Raw genomic sequence first — 23,371 nt, 5'->3', positions numbered from 1 at the left:
GTTTGTTGTTAACAAAAGCTTCGATTTGAATCTCACCGAGCTTTACAAGAAAATCGTTAGTAATAATCATGCGTAACGATCCTACTCGTATCGCCGGATGTTGACTCTTTCGACTCAACGCATTCGCGACTACAATCGCCTTGCGTGGATGATAAAGTATTTCACAATCATAATCTTTTACTACATCCATCCATCTACGTTGACGATAATTCAAATCTATTTGATCAAAAAGATGCTTCAAACTCTTATGATCCGAATAAATCGTACACTTAACACCATACAAGTAATGTCGCCAAATTTTCAACGCATGCACAACCGCCGCCAACTCAAGATCATGAGTCGGATATCTCGTTTCGTGTTCCTTTAATTATCGAGAGGCATAAGCAATGACTTTACCTCTTTGCATTAGAACGCACCCGAGCCCATTTAAAGAAGCATCACAATAAACCGTCATGTCTTTTACCCCTTCCGGCAACACTAACATCGGAACTTGACACAACTTCTCTTTTAACAATTGAAAAGCAATTTCTTGCTCGTTCTCCCAATTAAATCTCGTGTTCTTCCTCGTCAACTTCGTCAATGGAGAAGCAATTTTAGAAAAGTCTTGGATAAACCGACGATAATAACCGTCCAATCCGAGAAAACTTCGGATTTCCGTAGGCGTAGTCGGTTGTCCCCAATTCTTCACCGTCTCTATCTTTCCCGGATCTACTTGAATACCATCTTTGTTCACAATGTGGCCAAGGAATTGAACTTCCCTTAGCCAAAATTCACATTTGGAGAATTTAGCATACAACTTCTCCTTCCGCAATGTCTTCAACACACCCCGCAAATGATGTTCATGTTCCTTCATACTCTTCAAATAAACAAGTATGTGGTCAATGAACACAATTACCGACTTGTCCAACATAGGTTAGCACACTCGGTTCATAAGATCCATGAATGCCGCCGGTGCATTCGTAAGACCAAAAGGCATAACTAAAAACTCAAAATGCCCATAACGCGTTCGAAAAGCCGTTTTCTCAATATCTTCCTCGCAGACCCGCATTTGGTGATAGCCGGACCGTAGGTCGATTTTAGAGAAATACGTTGCACCTTGGAGTTGGTCAAACAAATCGTCAATCCGAGGCAATGGATAACGATTCTTGATCGTCACTTTATTCAACTCCCGATAATCGATGCACATCCGCATACTACCATCCTTCTTTTTCACAAATAAAAACGGAGCGCCCCATGGCGAAGCACTCGGTCGAATGAAACCCTTCTCAAGAAACTCTTGAGTTTGATTTAACAACTCTTGTATTTCCGTTGGTGCTAAACGATAAGGATTTTTAGCAATGGGGGTAGCCCCCGGAACCAACTCAATACGAAATTCAACTTATCTTTCCGCCGGAACACCCGGTAACTCATCCGGAAAAACGTCTTCAAATTCACTTACCACCGGAATTTCACGAATGGATGGTGGTTCATCTCGCGTATCAACAACATGGGCAAGAAAAGACATGCCACCACTAACAAGGAAACGACATGCCCGTGCAAAAGTGCATATCGGCACAAGTCTTCTTCGTTTATCACCGTGAATAATTAACTCTCCCCCACTTGGGGTTTTTACCCGAATAAACTTATCATGGCATGCAATATCGGCTCTATAACGATCGAGCCAATCCATACCAACGACGATATCAAAATCACCCAAAGTCATCGGAATGAGATCGATTTTAAAACTTTCGGCACCAAACACAACATTACAATTTTTACACACATCAACCACTAGCGCCGTCTTGCCATCTGCTATTTCAACTTTTATCGGATAACTTAACTTGACTATCAGTTTATTTAACTTAGGCACAAATCTTGGAGAAACAAACGATAAATTAGCACCACTATCAAATAGGATCCGTGCCAGATTAGAGTTAACCATGAAAGTACCTGAGACAACTTCGTTTGATCGCTTGGCTTCATCATTCGTCATCAAATAATTTCGTCCTCTAGCCGTACCTACCACCTTCTCTAACCATTTAACATGGTCGGTGTTCAAGTCGGGACACTCCGACTTTCGGTGCCCTTCTTTGTTGCAATTAAAGCAAGTGAGCTTGTTTGTTGAAGGAGGCTTTGTATAATCCCGAGCCAAATGACCTCGTACCCCACAATTGTAGCAAGTAGGGATAAAGTTCCCGAAACCTCCTTTCTTCACACTATTTACACTTTCGGAACCTTTCTTGTTTTTCTTGTTTGAAAAGTTCGATTGACTCGAACCTTCGAATTTTCTCTTCGAGAAAGAGAAGTCGCTTCTTTTTGGAACCTCCGGATCAAAACCCCGAGCCAATTCAAATAAATCATCAAAAGACTTAGCCATTCCCCGACTAATCTTACCCTTCAACTCATCGTTCATGGTACGGTAGAAATCTTGCATCAACTTACGATCGTCACCAACATACTCTGGATAAAAACGAGTCTTTGCCAAGAAGGTAGACTTGAGAGTAACCAAGTCCATTGAACCTTGTCGCAAATTGTGCAACTCGTCCTGGATTTTATCAAGGTCGGAAGGAGTTCGATATTCTTTGAAGAATTCCTTTTTAAACTCTTCCCACGTCAAGCTCATGCATTGCTCCTCCCCATATAATTGGATTTTATCATCCCACCACATCTTGGCCTCTTCACGTAACATGCTAGAACCGTACCTCGTCTTCTTCTCGGGAGGACATTTCGCGGTACGGAAAGCCCCCTCAATATTGGAAATCCAACACGTGCTTTTCAATGGATCCCTTACCCCGTTAAACATAAGAGGTTGAGCATCCTTGAAGTTTTTGTAATGGAAGTCCCGCCTTCCATTCCCACGGTTACCATCACCCCATTCACCACGAGGATGAATGTTTCTAGCTTCTAATGCCTCCTCGATCGCGACATTCATTCGCTCATTTATCATTTCGGTTACTTGCCCATCAACCGATTCTTGGAAAACCTTTCGGACATCGTCAAGAAATTCCGTTTTTAGCCTTTTAAAGATGGCCTCAACCTTGGCCGTGAGTTCAACGTGCTCGCTCGTGCCTCCTTCATTGGTATCATGTCCATTTCTCATCTTCATTCTATAAAACGAAGTAAATTAAATAACGAACGAAAAGACATGACACAATATACATGAACACCACACCGTCCCATCTTGCTCAACAATCATCGTACATCACTTGTTCGACACGATTTGAACCCGTAACAATGGTAGCTAATCATTGTTACGCGATCACGTCGCATTAACTCGTTAGTACAACGTCTATCTCGCTTGATGATTGCAAGACACAACACCAAAACAATAATCACATAGTTAGTTCACCTAAAACTAGGCACTAACCAATCCCCGGTCCGACCTGTCTCCTACAAGTCCCGCATAACGCGCATACACAATAAAGTCTAAGTCTAGGCACCTATCTCAAGTCGCCTAAATCCCTTAGACCATGCTCTGATACCACTTGAAACAACCCAACCCGTAATCAACCGATTTTTTTTTAAATTAATCAACCAAATACGCCCAAAATAATTGGTTATATAACGTAAAAAATTTCATACAACCCACTTGAACGTACAACATGTTTAAAGTTTACATCACGGGCACGAAGACCCTTAATCAAAAGTAATACAAGTTCGACCCATATTTGATAGTTTTAAACCAAACGACACTCGAGCATGGTTTGGGGCTAAGCTACCCAAAACGCTAGGTCGACTTCCAAAAAGCTTCCACAAGCATCAATATTGGAACATCTAATTCCCGGCAACCCCTTTCCCTTTATCCGCATTTGAACCTAAAAAGTAAACAACGAGAGGGGTAAGCAAAGCTTAGTGAATGCAATAATTATACATATACATATATAACTTACCCACTTGCAAACACTTACACAAATCCGCATACATACGAGCATTACAATTAGCATACCATCTTAAAGTATAACGCTAAACCTCCGATAACACAAGCTAGTATAGCAATATCATATAATCACGCACAATATAATATGCTATAACACAATACACAAACATTGATGTTCACAACATCCATTAGTACTCAAATTCCAAGGCTAGCCCTAAGAATGGTATCGTCAACATCGAACTTAATCCCCATTCATCCCAATAAATGTGGTATCGTCGACATCGAACTTAAACCCACATATGAGGTATCGTCAACATCGAAATTAAACCCTCATCAACTAACGTCACTACAATAGTGGTATGGCTTCGTCAACATCGAACTTTAAATCCATACATGAGGTATCGTCAACATCGAACTTAACCCTCATCAAAACGAATAAACAATATACTCTACGATATGGTATCGTCAACATCGAACTTTAACCCATACCCCACAAGCAAATAAATCGTATACCTACATATATAATTATTCCACTCACCTTAACACGTCGGTGGTGATTTAACACTTCCGTATGCTTCGAGCAAGGTACCTAATACATTAATTACACATTCAATACACAACTTGTGGAACTAACCACATTACTTACACTTGAGCATTTAATGACCCAATTGCATTAAATAACTCAACTACACCAAAACCGCCCATAAATGGACAAGACTCATCTTAAATCACTAAAGCAAGTGATTTAAAGTCTACTAACCTTAGCTAACACAAACTTAGAGTATTTCATACCCATTTCACCCAATTAGGTCAACTATTACTCATTTGACTCATTTTGACACTTACTCTTGCAATTTTAGTCAAACATGACCCATTAACAATTCTTTCATCATTTACAAGTGTATTAGTGACTAACAACACCATCTAACACTTACAACCTCAAATCATAAGACCAAACCCTAGATTATAGCTATTTAGGGTTTCCTTTCGTCATTATAACCCAAATTCACTCATTTAACCCCCAAATGGGTCTTACAAGTCTTAAATGGCCCAAACCCTAGCCATAAATTAACTAAAACTTAAAACATGGAGTTAAGACTTACCAACACTATTGGGTCGTAGCTAAGAACAAGGAGAACAACTTTACTTCTTGCTCCAAAGATCGATTCACAATTCTTCACTCTCAAATCTTACTTTTAATTTAAATGGGTTTTATGTTTTGAGAGTAAATAGAAGAAGAAAAGAGAAAAGAAATTGAATAAATGAGATAAGTGGTTGAGGTTTAAAGCTCCAATCAGATCCATACGCAAAAAGACGAAAATACCCTTGGACCACCCCTTTTTAAATAGGAAAAACGGGTCAGATCTGCAGCTTTGTCGCGTCGCGACCTCAATTGTCGCGGCGCGGCAATGCACTGGATTTTCGAGCTGTCTTAAACCACTCCTGACTTTAATTTTCTTTATTTGTCGCGGCGCGCCCAAGATCTCCGCGGCGCGGCAATGGCCTGTAACTGGCCATTTTGACAACTTAACACAACTATCAATTTATTCGACTTGTACACCTCGTTCACACTTCCTACATACGTTTAAACTTTGTCTTTAAGTCTCAAATGACTTAACACTATCAAAACCCATGCATATACTTATACATGCATACATTCTCAAACATATACATATGAATATATCCCGTATACATCGAGTTAACACTTTATATCGTTTAATCACATAAACAAGCGAAATATAAACGGTATAACGATTAAATAAGTACCTTAAGACACGTATGAAGAAAACGGGATGTTACATACGCTACATCTAATAAAAATAAGTCAACTAGAAAGGAATACTATGTTATTTCAATGTAGAATATAATGTTTATTGTTATTCTTTATAAATAAGTCGAGCATCCCTTAATTTCAAATTCTAGTTTCGCCTCTGCAAAAGGGTTTTTGGGTGATTGTATACATTTCGGCGACGTCGCTTTCCTTCTGGCATCCGGTGTGGGCCAACTTTGGGGTGATTGCAGGATCAAAGTGGTGTTTTTAGTGGCTTTTTCAGGCGATGATCGGGTGATTCCTTGTTCGTATTTGATTGCGGTTTGCGGTGGTCTAGTCGTCGTGGGTATTACCTTTCGGTTGTTTCATTGGATGTCGTTTCATGTGGCGATTGTAGATCGGGTCTTAGTTTAGAGTGTTGCACGTGTTTTATGTTTGTTCAATTGGTGTGTCTCGTCAATAGAATGATAGATGGTCTATTAGTGTGTTTCGTTCATTAGAACGTTTAATGGTGTAGATTGATGCAATGGCTTGTCGTATGTGGTTGTTTTAGGGTCTAGGTCACTATGGATACACGCACACGAGATCGTTGGATCTCTCAATCAGATATTGGTCTGACTTATCTATAATGTTTTTAGATTTTCTGATCTATTTTCAATTTTAATTATCGTATTTTGCCAATAAAATAATAATAATAAGTAAGAGTAAATAATAAATGAAACAATGTTATCTCCTCATCATTTTCACCAATTATCATGTTGTTATATCAATGCTTTACTTCTCAATAGGTTTGCAATCACACACTATATAGTTTAAACCCAACTCTCGAGTGATTATTTCTTAAAACTACGCTAGTTAGTTAGTGTGTTGCTTAACGTTGAGTCTTGACTCCCACGCTGATTTATGCAGAGTTCCAGCGTATGAATGTATTATTAGATCATTGTATCCGAGCTTCTATTGTTGAAATTTACAGAGGTTCATTGATAATTTGCCCAACACTACACACCTAATAAACCAACTAAAACTGATTTTATTAGAGCTAAATTTGTTCAACATAGGATAAGTACGTTTTGGCATAACATTTTTGATTTTGGTTAAAAGACACCGAAACTTAAAAGGCTTACGTCGCCCAACGGATTAATACTTGCAGAGGTTTAGATCATTGCAGAAACTGTTGAACTTCAACAAAACAACTGAATTTTATTATATTAATAAATAGATATAAATAGTATAGAGACACAAGGACATATCTTGTTTATACTCTTTCAAGCCCAAACTAGCCAGAAACTAGGCCATTAACTGGTATTAGTAAAAGGCCAAAGTGATACCGTCAATAGGCTCATTTTTGTAGTCAAATCACACACAAATTAACAAATTAGGGAAAAATTGTGGAAGATATTGTCTCTGAATAAATTTGGTTCTGAATGAGAATACTTTGTTTAATAATTATTTTAAATAACGATATAAATTAGTAAAATCACCTTATTAGCGTGTTAAATAACTAAAAATCAATATGCTTTTTGTTAAGTGTTTTGGATACATTACTGAAAATTCTGGTGCTTAATGGTTAAGTGTTTTCAAGCTCTAAATTGCTCAACACTGAATGATGAACATCATTGTACGTCATTCAGATGTCAGAAATAAACGCGCTGAATTTTGAGTGGTTCAACATTCACGTCAGACTATTCAATTAAAAGGTAAATAAAAATAGTCTTCGGACATGTTTACTTTTCTACTTAATGGTTTCTGTACAGCTTTTAATTCAGTAAGTAAAATTATTTTTTTCTTTCTCACTTAATATGTTACTTAATCTAAAAATTGGCATATATCTAGAAGACATAAAATTACACACTCCTCTCAAACAGAGACATGGAAACATGACTTGATACTGAAAAAAAGTAAATAGCCCCTAGACTAATGCATGTGATCTTGAAAAGCGAAGGAAGGTATGAAAGACTTCATGTCTTCATACATCGAAGGAAGGTATGAAAATTGAAAACACTATACAATATACAATAATCTCTATGAATTGAAATAGGTTCAATCACAAGGACATATCTTTTAGAAGAAATTCTCTTTTAAGCCTAATCTAGCCAACTACTAGGTCATTAACTGATATTTGCAAAAGCCCAAAATAAGTCCATCAACAGGCTCATTTTCTTGTTGCCGATTCACACACAAATAAGAAACAGAAAATGTGTCAAAGATAGTGACAAGCTAATTAAACTTGGATGCATGTGATCCTGAAAAGCGATTTGGCATTCACGAATCTAGACATCTTTTCAGAGTAGTTACAACAAGAGAACAAAATAGATCTTTCTTCTTCAACTTCATAAACATTTCATGTAATTATTAACTAGAAAAATAAAGTATTTAATTAAAAATCATAATCATCCTATATAGGATTTTAAAACATTATCTGCCAAACAAATTAAGGAAGATCAGCAACACTAACATTTTGATCAATCTTCTTCTCCAACATTTCAGAACAGATCTGGCCCATCATGTGATAAAACAGATTTAAATCAGATAACTGCTCAATTGACATCTTCCCCATTACAACTCTAGCCAATTTCTCTCTTTTTTCATTCAACTTTAATCTCTCCATGTATGATGATGCATTCCTCACTGTTGCTCCCATTTGCTTCAACCTATTCTCTTGTTGAACACTCAATGCTATATTTGACTGAAACAAATCCCATATCACACAATTAAATATCAAAACAAATAAGATAACGATTAAAAATCAGACTGTCTATCGGTATCGAGGTAACCCCTCCAACTGAAAGGTCGTGGGTTCAAGTCTAACATTGAACATTTGTACATGTTCGTGAAAAAATTCATATAGAGTGTGTCAGTTTGCCTTTAAAAAAAAAAAAAAAAAACAGAAAAAAAATCTGACTGTTGTGTAGCGCCTTAGAGGGTTAAATCATTTAATCATACCTCGAGAAATTCAGCTCCTGGTCTAAGATCAGACTCTTTAAGTTGTCGAACATTATCGCCTCCTTCATATAAGTTTCTCGCAAGAGAGAAGCTACGAACGATAACATTTCTCTTTTTCTCCAATTCTTTATCAAGTTTTAGCGATTTAGGCACACTAGTTGCACTATTTAGCTTCTTTTGGTACGCCACCACCGCCTTCACAAATTCCTACAACCATTACTCAACTAATTCACTACATGCTGTGATGTTGGCCTATAAAAATGTCCTAAAAAAATAATAGACGAAATATCGGGGTCCATGTGGTTTGTGTCGGATTACACTCATGGTCCCTATCTTTTTTCCGTCAAGAATGGTTCCCGTGATTTGCATTTGTGGTCCCTGTGGTTTTATTTTTTGTCAATGATGGTCCCTATGGTTCGCACCATATGAAATATTAGTGATTCAAGTGCAAACCACATGGACCATCCATAACGGAGAAAAGTACAGGGACCACCGGTGATTTCCGATACAAACCACAAGGACTATCCTTGATATTAATAATACCTACAAACATAAAAAAGCTGAATAATTAGAGTTCCACCTTATAAGCAGCAGGACAACCAGGATAATCAAATTCATCAGAATTCGGTTTCCTCATTCGTTCAGGATGAAACTGCAACCCCATAATAAACTTACCCTCTTCGGGATTATACGCATCAGGATCATAAAACCCTTCAACCAAACCATCCGGTGCAAACGCCATGGGCTTAAAACGCTGCGCGAGCCTCTTAACACCTTGATGATGATAACTATTAACCATAATCTCCATATTATCATCTTCTAATGACTCCTTAAACCAATCATGTAAAGGTGTTTCTTTCACAATCTCAACCACATGCCTATGCCCATCATAATTATCATAATCCATATGCACAACTTTTTTCTCTTGTGCACAATTTTTACTTAATTCCTTACCAATATCTTGATAAAGTTTACCGCCACATGCTACATTTAGAACTTGTGATCCTCTACATATTCCTAAATAAGGTAAGTTTCTTTCTAAACATAGTTTAGCTAGCGAAAGTTCGATCGTGTCCTTTTCTTTGTCGATAGCTGTATCGCTTGCGTGCAACCGTCGAATTTCGTCCAACTCTTCTTTCGATAAGTTGGTTTCTTCGTCCTCGTATAGCGATGGGTCGATGTCTTCCCCTTCGCATAAAAGGACGCCGTGGATCGGTTCGAAACTGTGTAACAACGTGTGGACCCCGGTCACACGGGGTACAATCACCGGGACAGCTCCATAGCCGACTATTAGGTCCAGATGATATTCACCTAATAAATAAAATAATTATAACATTTTATCAGTAAAATAACACACACATCACAATTACAAAAATTCACGAATATATACTAAAATCCACGCATATATACAACTTGTTCATCCCAGTTTTTAATCCTTGATCACCTCGATACAGCTAGAACAATGACCATTCTAGATTAATTAATGTATATATATATATTTTATGCTTTCTATAGCATAGTTATATGATAATAATAAATATTGTTTATGAAATCAAAAATTTAAGGCTATTATTATTTTCTAGCAATATCAAAATATTTAATTATATATATAATATAATAATATAATATATGGAAAGAATAATCCCGTTCATAAATATAAAGATATGATGTTAATTAAATTAAATGAAAATGAATATGAAGAAATTAAAGGAAGATGAAATTAGTAAACGTACCGACGAAATCAACAAACTTGTTCTTGCGAAGGCTTCGACGAGAAACGATGATAACACGAGGTAATATGACGGCGAGATCGGAGGTAGACATTTGGGTCGGTGGGTGTTTTTGTGTTTTACGAGGATTAACGTTAACGGGGCGCCGCGTATGCTATAGTTGTGGAGTCTCGTTTGTTTGATTTATTTGAAATAAAATAATAAATAAATAATGAAAATGAATAAATAATAAATTAAAAATAAAATGAAGATGGCACGGATGCTAAGAAAAAGATGATGGGCATATATATATATATATATATATATATATATATATATATATATATATATATATAGGAGCTGAGGTAGGATGTGGAAGCCACGTGGAAAGTCAAAGGGGGAGTTAGTTGGGAGAGACACGTGAGTCATGGGATGCGGGAACCCGGGAGTGATTGATGAGTAGGATATGACTGGGGAGGGTCAAAACTGAAGGCACTGTGACGAGTGAAGGTTTATTCTTAAATTTAAAAAAATATACATATATTTATTGGAGAGTGATTCGTACACCACCAGTTTTTAGCCGTACACCACCAAACATGCACTAAAATATTGTGCTGTACAACACTGTAAAGCATGTTTAGTGGTGTATGGCTAAAACTTAGTGGTTTACGAATCATCACCCATATTTATTACGTAGTACTTTTTTTTAACTTTAAAAGTTTTTTTTAACAATAACCTTAAGAATTTGAGTAAAAGGTCATTCCGACAAATATTATTAAATGTAATAAAAATGATACATGAAATTTGAGTGTTACAAGAGAGCTTTGCAATCTCACTAAAAAACAACCCAAACTCACATAGAGACAAACAAATTACATTTGACTCTTAAACTTCAAAACTATTATATTTTAACCGATTTGTCATGCCATCTTCATCTTAGTTACTTGATTAGAATCCGTTTGCCGAATCGACACCAGTCTTAACCGAACCGTTGCATACACCACATCATATAGCTGGTTCGAATTGCAAATATTTCCTTTAAAGAGACAATTGTGCTGTTCCTGTCATATGAAGTAAATAACTGCTGTAAAAACAAGCTTCGCTTCCACCACTCTTACCAAATTTCAAGAAGCAACCAGACACAGGTTATCAACAATGGAATTCCAATCTCTGCTCAATAACTATATTTGAATAATAGCCAATAACTTATTCCACACAGCTACCGAATATACGCATTCGAAGAATAGGTGTTTATGCGAGTCATTACACATTTTACACAAGAGTTGTCATTAGAACTTTCTAACTTTAAATATTTTGTATTTGTGATATATGAAGTCTAATATTTAATAAAAATAATTATATAAATAAAATTGAGTTTTATATATATTTTCATTAGCATAACGTTTTTGAAGTATTTTATAACTCAAATAAAAAAAATTAAAATCAAAGTTAAAAATTAAACTTTAAAAGTCACGGAACACTTACATTTTTGACCTGCAAGTAGTTTTGAACATACACATGAACGCTACATAATCTTTTCTATATAAAATATACTACTAAAAAATATAATTAAAGTTGAACTATTGACTAAAACGCTCATTTTTCAAACGAACTATAATAATTCGCCATCAAAATAGGAAAATTGTCAAAATGTCTTCGCAAGTCGCAAGGTGCCTTGCGAGCCTTGCGACCTTGCAACTGGATGACAATGCGAACTCCGGGTCGCAAGGTGCTCTTGCGACCTTCTGACTTGGAGCGGTCGGACACAGACGAAAATTTTCAGATCTCTATAACTTTTGATTCGTAGCTCGTATTTAGACACCTTTTTTTGAAAGTGTGTTTTTTAGAGATCTATTTTTTTTACATTAAAACCAACATCCTAATTTCTTTTTCAAAAACGACTTCATATTGCGGGTTGTATTTTAATGTACAAATGTGTGATTATCGATTAGTATAATGCACTTCAAATTGATTGGGGAAATTCATTTAGTTTTAGTCAATAATGGTGAATAATTAAAGTAATCACATTTTAGAAATGTTATATTGCAATTTCTGGGAGGTAAAGTGCGTTTAAAAGGCAAAATCAACGAAAAACCCCAAAAAATCGAAGGTTTTCGAGACCGAATTTTGAAAATTTTCGCGGTTTGCCAACCAATAGTCTCGAAAAAATACACGTATAATAAGATGGAGTCTAAATCTGAGCTACGAAAACTAAGATATGATGTTTCAAAGTTTAAAAACCTTATCCCATTTCAACGTCACATTACGACCTTGCGAACGCATGATTTAGGCCCAACTAGCAAGATCGCAAGTCAAAAAATACAAGTATCAGACAGTCCAAGAAACACAAGCACCTTGCAACTTGATCACAATCGTTTACAACCTGAGTTTTCTCGATGATGATTGGGTATTGCCCAAGTTGCAAGGCACCTTGCGACTTGGTAGACCATTTGGCAATTTTTTTTTTGAACGGTAAATTTTTTATTTTGAAAAAAATTATTATATTTTGATCAATAACCGATTAAAGTTTTAAATTTATCCTCAATAATAACTCTTAATCACTTAGTTTTTGAATAAATAAATTCAGTTAGATGTAACTTGACCATAAAGTTAAAATTAACATTTATTTAAATTATCTTAAAATTTAATAAAATTTGTAATTGATAATTTTTGAGCTCAAAGGGTAAATGCCTAGTTGATGGAAATGGAATTTATTAATACGGAATAAAATTAATGAGAAATTGTAATAGATAATAATTAATATAATCTAATCATTAATTTTTTAGTAAATTTTACTCGTTTTTATTTTTATATATGCCACTAGTAATTACTAGATGAATATGCCACCGGTGGAGGCTTTATCCATTTATTGTTTTTGGCTATACTTACATTTGGGGATTGGGAACTATTAGAGTTTTCCTGGTAATTAAATATTAAATATTAAATATTAAATATTAAATTAAATATTAAATATTAAATATTAAATATTAAATATTAAATATTAAATATTAAATATTAAATATTAAATACTTATATCTAAAAGGTAAACTCGAAATAAATAGTACTATTTATTACTCTACTTTTTGCAAACTTCACCCCCTAACTTTTATTAAAATACAAATCGATTCCTCCACTTTATACATATATTTTTCTCCAAATTTCACAAGCTTAACCCCCTAACTTTTATTAAAATACAAATCGAACCCCCACTTTACTAACTTTTTTTTTACTAATATTCAATTTTCACAAACTTAACCCCCTAACTTTTATTAAAATACAAATCGAACCCTCACTTTATACGTATATTTTTTCCCAAATTTCACAAGCTTAACCCCCTAACTTTTATTAAAATACAAATCGAACCCCCACTTTACTAACTTTTTTTTTAAAAATAAAACCCGAACGCTAAAAGAAGCAACTTTCACAAAAGGAACAATCCTTCAATGTTATGTCGAAATTTTTTTTTTTTTACAAAATAGATCAAGACTTTTTTTTAACTCGCATTCAAAACGGAGCCCCCGGCGCGAAGCGGGGGCTCCACAACTAGTTATATCCATTTGATATCGTCTCTATCATTTTTCTATATGTCGGTTTACGTTACATTTTTTCCCTGCAATAATTATTTTAATAGTTAATATTTACGTTAATTCCGGTTAACTTACGAACTCCCTTCCTTGAGATAAAGGACCTGAAACGAAAGTTAATATCAATAGTATTTAGTTTTTTCTTAACATTAAATTTTATTGGAAAAACTTACAATTTTAAAATGCTAAAACACAGATTACAATAAAACCGGGCAAAAATGGTAAAACTTTATTTGATCAATCCATATACCGGTTGTCCTGCATAACTCAAACGAAAGCGGACAAAGCACCATAGTTACACATTCCTAAATATATTAGAATTAGATAATATTTTAATTTAATATATAAAAATGATGATGATATGTGTAATATAATATTGCACCCATCGACCGATTAATATACTAATAAATATATGGAATTATCTAAAATGGACAATGGTCTTAGGCCTAAGATTTAGCTAACGCAAAAATCATTCCTAAATATATATTTATCATGTATCATATTTTAATAAATTAATTAACAGAGCATATTCCATCTCATACTTTGTTAAACTTATCATCTACGACCATCTCCATAATGAATTATTGCCTACTATCATCCAAATCACTTAATACTATACCAATTTTTTATTATACTCGTGTTCTTTTAAAATACGTCCTTCGAAACGTGTTAATCACCGCGAATTACAACTAAGCAATCTCAATGTTATCGTACTTTTTTCTTAACGATCAAAATTTGTATATTAATCAACACTCTTTAGCAATGCGCCAAAGAAGAAATTACAAAGGAAAAGACAAATATGTATTTCAAATGGAAACGACATGACCTCTATTATTAGTCAACGAAAAGAAAATAATTTAATTACATTAAAAATGTTATTTCTACTAAAAAATTGTTCGTTGAACACGATGCCGTTTTTAAATCGTCAGATCACCCAAAGCAATGTGATGATAACCGCAACGATCCTTTTATTATTACTAGTTGAAGTAATAATAAACATGACATATTACGTATGATACATAAATGGTTTATGATTAAAGACAATCTGGAAAGTAATGTCTTAAAAGATATATAATGTTCAAACCTCGGTAAGAGTATATATTATGGAGTAGGTGGTTAGGAAAAAAAAAAGGTCAGAAACCACATGATAACTCGGTTAAACTACATCTCTCTCTCTCTCTCTCTATATATATATATATATATATATATATATATATATATATATATATATATATATATATATGAGTAAAATATATATTAACTAGAAAACACTATTATGCTATGTAATTGCTTACCATTTATATCTTACAACATAATTTCTAAAACATTCAAGAAGTTTTTGATGGTAGTCGTAGACGTGGTGAAATTGATCTTTTGTTAATAGTTAAAACGAAGTTGAAATAGAGTAATGCTCTTTGTTGACTCTTTTGATCTTAAGTAATCTTTCCATTTACATAATTACATTACATATTTTCTCCTCATACCCTCTAGTTCCATTAATTCTTAAAACGGCCCTAGATGTTTGGCAATTAGTTCCTTAGATTGCTTCTTGATAGTTCATACTTAAAATGAAATTAATTGACGAGTAGATTGATGTGTAACAGTCGGGAGAAAATTATTATTTTAAACATCCTATTTTAATTCACTATATTACTCTATATTCGAGAAATCCCGAAAATAATAATTATAAATAAGAATTAATATGTTGGTCTAGTGTTGTCAGGTGGTCCAGTAGTCCGGTAGTTTGGTGGTCCGATGATCAGGTGGTGGTGCAGTGATGGACCGGTGATTTGGTGGTGGTCCGTTGGTCCGATGCTCCAATCTTACTCCGTTAGTCCGGTGGCGGTTCGTTGGTCCAATGATGGTCCGGTGAATTCCCGAAATTAATAATTATAAATAAGAATTAATATGTTGGTCTGGTGTTGTCAGGTGGTCCAGTAGTCCGGTAGTTTGGTGGTCCGATGATCAGGTGGTGGTCTAGTGGTGGACCGGTGATCTGGTGGTGGTCCGTTGGTCTGATACTCCAATCTTACTCCGTTAGTCTGGTGGCAGATCGTTGGTCCAATGGTGGTCCGGTGGTGATCCATTTGTTTGGTGGTGGTCTGATAGAGGCCGATGGTCGGGTGGTAAACCGTTGGTCCGGTAGTGGTCCGGTGGTGGTCCAATGGTGGGTCGTTGGTCCCGTAGTGGTCTAGTGGTGATTCTCGGGGTTCGATAGTCCGGTGGAGGTCCGGTTGTCCTATGGTGGTCTAGTGGTCGTCCGTCTATCCGGTGGTCCTGTGCTAATCTAGTGGTCGTCTGTTGGTTTGGTGGCAAACTGTTTGGTGATGGTCTGATTGTAGTTTGATAATTGTTCGGTTGTCCGGTGGTGGTTCGATGGTCCGGTGGTGGTTCGATAGTCCAGTGGTGGTCAGGTGGTTGGTGGTAGGTAATGGTGGTGGTGGTGGTGCTGGTGAATGGTTGTAACACCCCGTTTTTCAGTTACGAGTTATTTTGAACGTCATTTGAATTACAAGGCATGTAATCATATATTTCGACCCCAAATAAAGTTTGAGTTAATGTTTTAGAACCTTACTATTGGAAAATAGACCTTATTACGTTTCCAACGATATTTGATTCATAAAAAACGGAGTTATGGTCTGAAAGTTAAGACCAAAATAAGTTTCACCAAAAATGCTGCAATGGGGTACATTCCGTTCGAGAGATTTTAATCGCGATCGCGAGATTCGAGCCAGGAAACAGCTTTTAACTCGTTTTTTGGGGATTTTTAAGGGGTGTTTTGATCCTTTCACTTTGGGGTCAGGTTTTTGGCCACAAAATTGACCCAAGGCTCATCTAGAGCTCATTTTTTATCTATTCAAACACTCCCAATCTTAGAGAGAGAGAGAGAGAGAGAGAGAGATATATAAGGGTTTCTAGAGAGAGGAAGCTTGAATGGGTGAAGATGGTGGTGATTCTTGCCCAAATTGGAGTGGATCTTGGTTCTTGTTGGTGTGTCTAGCTTCTTGGTTTCGTTTTGGTGCTAAGGTAAACCCTAATCCGAATTGTAAGTGTTTATTTCTCATTTTGAGTTAGGGTTTGAGTTAGTTAGGGTTATAAACCTAATTTTTGTGATATTTAGGGGTTTTGATGTATTGTTGTGTAAGTGAACCCGATTATTGTAAGTTTAGGGTTTAATGAAGAATTTGGAAGTATTTGTCATGGTTTGGGTGTTAAAACACTAGGTTGTAAGTGGATTGGTGATTTTGATGTTCTTAAGAACAAGTTGCTAGTCAAAATGGGTGTTGACTTTGGTTTGGTGTCAAAATGAGTTTTGAGTCAAGTTTTGGTGAATCAAGTATGTAAATACTTAATTTAGGTGGTAATTAATGACTTGGAAATATAATCACTAGCCGTTAGTGATTTTGAGCGTTTTTGGGACTAATGTCAAAATGGGTAAGTTGATTGGGTCGAATTTGGTAATGACACTAGTTTTGGGTCAAATGGATGTTTAAACACTTGTGTTAAGTGTTAAATGACGTTTTTGGAAGTAATTATACATGTGAAGTGATTTTGAGTCAAAGCACTGTTTTAACAAGTCAAACGTAGTCAAATGCAATATGGGTCAATATTGCACGTGTTGTGGTTTATGTGTAAATGGTGTTTGAAATGATCACTACCTAAGTAGTAATCTAGTGTCGGGACCTAGGTTGGTCAATTTGATGTCAAGTATAATTTGGGTTAAATTGTACTTTGTAGTGTGGGTTTGAATTACCACCCGAAGTGGTAATTGAATTGTGTCCATCAGGTGTTAAATGGGTGGGTTTTGGCGAGCAAGGTGTGATCCCTCGACTAAGGGATGATTGTGTTGGATTCTCTTTTAGAGAATGTATATTTATGTGTATATTGTGCCTATGTGTAATATAGGTGGCTACTTGCTCAGATTTGAGGACGGAGATCATGTTACACATGACTTGTACGGGCATTCCAAGGTGAGTGGAATAATTATATGTGTACGTATATAGTGTATATGGTATGAACCAAAGAACCGGTAGTGCCATAGCATGTGCGAGTGTGCTATGATGTGAACCAAAGAGCCGGTAGCATCGTAGTACATTTGTTATAGTGTGAACCAAAGATCCGGTAGCACTATAGCACGAGTTGTTAAGGTGTGAACCAAAGAGCCGGTAGCACCTTAGCGTGAGTATGACTTAAGTTGTGATGTGAACCAAAGAGCCGGTAGCATCATGACAAGTGCGTATGGTGTGAACCAAAGAGCCGGTAGCACCATGACGCGAGTATGGTTAACCATATTGTGTGTGTTTTATTTATTTAGCATTTATATTGTGATGAATATATGCTATTGGTGATGTTAGCTTATTGATAATTGCGGATATTTAGATTATGCATTGTGATTGCATGGTTGTTGAATTGCTAGCTCGTATGCGGTATTTGTGTAAGTATTTGCAAGTAAGTAGATTATATATGTATATGTATAATTATTGCATTCACTAAGCTTTATGCTTATCCCTCTCGTTGTTAACCTTTTTATAGGTATCGTTCATGCGGAGTTACCTAGTTGCTAGACTAGGGTTGATAGACGTTGTTTAAGGTTGAAGGATTAGCTTTTGAATATTTGAACGCGGATTGGGGATTTGGTAGTCTCCGAGATTATGCTCTTGGTATCGGGTTGGGTTATTGAGTCTTAACCCGGTTTGTAGTGTAAATGGGTCGAAATTACCCACTTGTTGTGTAACGGGTCAAAAGGCGTCGAATTGTATGTTTTGGATTTAGTCACATGTTAAACATGTATTTTGTTGTATATTGGGCATGTTAAAACTATGGTTAAACGGATCTTGCATTATGATGTATTTAAGTTTATCTAACTTATAAAAATAATAGTGCTTCATTTTCGGTAAACGAATTTGGGTTGTTTCAAGTGGTATCAGAGCATAGTCTAAGGGAATTAGGTGACGTTGGAATAGGTGCCTAGTCTTAGACTTATTGATGGTTGTGCGTTATTTTCCGGACTTGTAGGAATACGGGCCGGATTGAGATTTGTTAGTGCCTTAGAGTATGTGACTAACTAGGACTTGTGTTTGTCCAAAGTGTGATTATGTGGGGCCTTATTTCGTGTGTCGATTAGTGCCTTAGTAAGCTAGTGCCTAATGTAAGTAGGCAGACTTGGAGGTTTTTTTGCTACTAGTCACCTAGGGAGTAGGTTGACTTGTTATCGCGTTGTACGTATATGCATATATTATTATACTATATGTATAGTGTATGGTGTCGTAGTGATGAGTCCAATGGTGGGTGATGTCACCACAATGATATGGCCAAAACGGACGATTTTATTTGTGCGATGTCGTCAGGTCGCAACGCGTCAGCTTTGACTATCAAAGGGGATATTAGTTTTAAATTTATATTTAGCGGGACCTAAATCTTACTACTCCTTATTTTGAGTAAGGGAAGTATGACCTAGAGTCGTATTTTTGAGATATCAGTAGAATCGAACCTATATCTAAACTTAAGATAATTATAAGGTGCAGGAGTAGTGGATGATTACCTAATATTGGGTTTTCTAGATTAAATAAATAAAGTAAAGTACGATAGAATTTGTAATTCAGATAAAGCTAAAACAAGTGCATGTTACGATTTCCTCAGTTACTTTGCCGATATAATGGAATGCTGGCTCATGGATAGGCAGTGACCTTGTATTTACTATACTAGTCCTAAACGCCCATGTCAGAAGACATGTCACTGGGTAATGCGATAGGCTTGAAGATTCTGAATAGACAGCAACGTCCCTTACCCCCGACGCCCTTTCATTCTGACTACAGGCATACACGTTCAGACGGCTCATCCAATTGAGCGACTCGGTTGGGTGACGAATTAACATTCCGAAATGGTCTAAAATTTCTTAAGTATAATAGAATACATGGTTTTCCATATCCGAGAGACGCGATGTATCTTATTGCTTTCGTTAGTGATTGGTTTAAAAGATAGTTAGGCCCTTAAAAAGAGTTCAACCTATAAAGAACACCATGGCCAAGTCAAGCTGACTTCTATGAATACGTTCGGTTATCCTAACGGTCCAATCCTTTATGTGTTCGAACAAACAATTCCTTAATTAACTAAGAATCCCTCAAGTGGGGTGCAATGCTTGAGACCGTGTTATGGTGAAGTGTAATAGTCAATACTAACCGTGTTCCATGGCCTTACTTAGTAGCGGTACAGCTTACAATAACCGTTGTGCTTCAGCTTGCACGTGCGAAGTTTATATGCCTGCTGACTACACTAGCATGGTCTGGGACCGACAATGTACTGGGGGTCTAGTAAGATGTTTCACTACAAAAGAGTCCTCAGTCGAAATCCAGCGCTCGGTGGACTTACTAAAACCGGTGTCTGTAGTGACCCGGAAAATTTCGACTAATTTTAAACCAAACTCTCGATACGATATTATATTTTTGACAAGATGAGCAAAGTCTGTAATGTTGAAATATCAAAACTTTGAACTATGTTCATATAATCAATTACCCTTTTACTGTGCTCGACGATTCACGAACATTTATGTGACTAGACATGTATATATATATATATATATATATATATATATATATATATAATAAATGTTATTAATTTTTTGTATGAAATTGTTTTTATAAATAAATATGTAAAATAATATACTAAGTAATGAAATATATATATGAATATTATATTGTAAAAATATAATAATTTAATTTAATAATTTAATTAAAAATTTAAAATTTAAAATAATATACAATTTAATTGTTAGAAATAAATATGAAAAATGATGTAAGTGATAATAAAATTAGATTAAAATAAATCTATATAAATAAAGTATATTAAATATATATTTTGTGATTTCGAATCTATTTAGTAAACGACAGTAACATTCAATTGTCATGCGATTGATATTAAGCAAGTTAAATTCGAACTTATGTGATTTTAAAATAAACGGTGATCCGAAAATGAGTTTTATAAATTGTATGTTTATTATTAATATATTTAGTAGTAATTTGATAAATTTAACACTAACTATATTTTACTTGGGGAGTGAATAGTTAATTTAATATTTACTTAATATTTAATGACTGAATTTTGTACCAAAATGACTAAAATAAATAAAGCTATTTAATTTAAAAATATGAAATTTTTCTGAAGACCTTTATTCGCTACTGATTAACAACGGAGTACGAATTACTATTCTTAATAAAACTGTCGTCAGATGAATGTCAAAATTATGACTGCTCACTATTTCATTTTCAAATTCACTTCCGCATGTGTTTATAGATTGTATTATTTTATTATTATTATTAATTATTATTAATATTAATATTATATTATTACTTTAATTTATGGAATGTATACCCGTGATTTGAGAAAGCATGATTTGAGTTTTTGATGTTCTGTTTTCTTTTACTCTTTCTCACAACTAAATTATACGGAGTAATATAAGGATATATCTCTGCATCCCCACAAACCCACTAATCCATCTATTTATGTCTTTTACTAAACTATCTATCTTTTTCTAAAAATTTATATATATATATACATATGCAACTGTACATGATGGAAAACACACACAATCATATACACAATCAACATCTCCGGTAACCAACTAACCATCTCTATCATTAGCACCGGTCACCTTGTTCTACGATTATGAACCCATGAAAACACTGATGTTGCACTCGCTTATTCAACTTGATACCCGAACCATCTACACCACCATGCTATCCACGACCACCACACATCACTCTATTTATCACCACCGGAGTACCATCGTCACCTTCCTCCTTTTCAACCCACCTTTTCCAATCACGATGACAACTACCATAGCCCAACCTTCGAACAACTATTATTATATCTTTTCTGTTTTAATCGAAAACACCAAGACTACAATGACAACATCTTGATTTTTGCTGCTATAATAACTTCTGTTTTTTTATATGATCAACCAATCCATCACCAAAGCTCCACCACCCGTCACTCTCCCTCCTCTCTCTCTAACCTCTCTCTCTCTCCTCTTCGTAAAATACCATGAACAACCAAACCATCTCCAAATTTTTCTGTTTCGGTTTCCTGACTTCCTGTTTCTGCTTTGGGATGACGAACAATCACTCAACACCATCTCATTAATAACCTACGCGACCATCATCCCTTTTCACTGTTTCTCTCGCTATCTCTCTCTCTTTACAAATCCTTGATCTTGAACCACTCCATGAATCATCAACACAACAACCATTAAAAAAAAAACATTAACCTGCTGCTGTTTCGGTTCATCTGTTTCCACGTTTTTTCTCTGTTTAAATCCCCACTCAACGACACCAATCTTAAAACTATCGCTACTGTAAGTTACGTTCTGTTTCAAATAAAGGTGGATAATATTTATGACTCTACTTGAATAATTATTTAAGTATAAAAATCTTGGGTTTTAGTGTGTCGGCAAACTTATCTGTTAATTGATAATGGTAGGGTCTTGTTGTGGTATGATGAGTTGCACATGGAAAAATTCGAATATTCTATAAACTGAACAAACTCAGAATAAAGTATGGGCCGATTGAATTAGGCTAAGATCCAAGTGCGTGTTGGGCCAAATTAATACAATTGAAGTGTTGGGCCATGTATCTATGGATTGTTGGGCTAAAGAAACTATATTGGGCCGTATTTTATGAGTCATGAAATCGTTTATGATTATGTTGGTGAACGAGATTATGATGTTGGATATGATATTGATTATGGTAATGATATATGATGATAAGATGATGATGACGTTAGTTTAAGATGATGATGTGTGAATAAGATGTATGATGATAATGATGATTGCATGATGATACATGATCATGTAAAATGATGAGGGTTAGAAGATGAAGAATGAGATGACAGAAAGAAAGGGGTAAAAGATTTAGTTTAGGTATTAAAATAGAAAATAATAAACAGGATTAATATAATAAAGATGTGGTAATTATCAGAAAAACGTTGACAGTGGAATGGTTAGGAGTTAGTTCGGGTTAACGGGAGGTCATGGGTTCGAGTCTTGTATGGGACAATTCTTTTTAGGATGGCTTTTGAAAGGGTATACACTCCCACCATTTTTTTTTTTAATATTATTACTATCATTATCATTATTGCTATTATGTTAGTCATTAATATTAGCAAAATGATTATTAATATAAACTATGATATCATTATTATTATTACTAGTATTACAAATTTTATTATTATTATTATTATTATTATTATTATTATTATTATTATTATTATTATTATTATTATTATTATCATCATCACTAAAATGAGTAGTAGGATTATTATCATTACTATTGTTATTATTAATAATATTATTATTAGTGTTATCATTAAATATTAGTATTAATATTATTATTGTTATTATTACTAAAAGTATCATTATTTTTAAATTTATCATTTTTATTAAGATTAGTACTATTATTAAAACTAACATTCTTATAGAAATTATCTTGTTTTATCATGATTATTATCATAATTA

The 23,371-nt window shown here is 34.9% G+C and overlaps 1 protein-coding gene across 1 annotated transcript; it reads right to left on the bottom strand.

The window, feature by feature from the left end:
* Nucleotides 1-7,871: 7,871 nt before the first annotated feature.
* Nucleotides 7,872-10,535, bottom strand: LOC139862422 (putative glutamine amidotransferase GAT1_2.1). Its single transcript, XM_071851021.1, has 4 exons — nt 10,304-10,535; nt 9,151-9,881; nt 8,571-8,777; nt 7,872-8,313 (listed from the first exon to the last, which is right to left on the bottom strand). Exons 1-4 carry the CDS (start codon nt 10,392-10,394, stop codon nt 8,059-8,061), a joined length of 1,284 nt encoding a protein of 427 aa, XP_071707122.1. The 5' UTR covers nt 10,395-10,535; the 3' UTR covers nt 7,872-8,058.
* Nucleotides 10,536-23,371: the final 12,836 nt, after the last annotated feature.

This window comes from Rutidosis leptorrhynchoides, chromosome 8, assembly GCF_046630445.1.
Source record: "Rutidosis leptorrhynchoides isolate AG116_Rl617_1_P2 chromosome 8, CSIRO_AGI_Rlap_v1, whole genome shotgun sequence".
NCBI lineage: Eukaryota > Viridiplantae > Streptophyta > Magnoliopsida > Asterales > Asteraceae > Rutidosis > Rutidosis leptorrhynchoides.
Note: the sequence above shows the minus strand (reverse complement) of the source record. Positions and strands in the feature narration are given on the sequence as shown.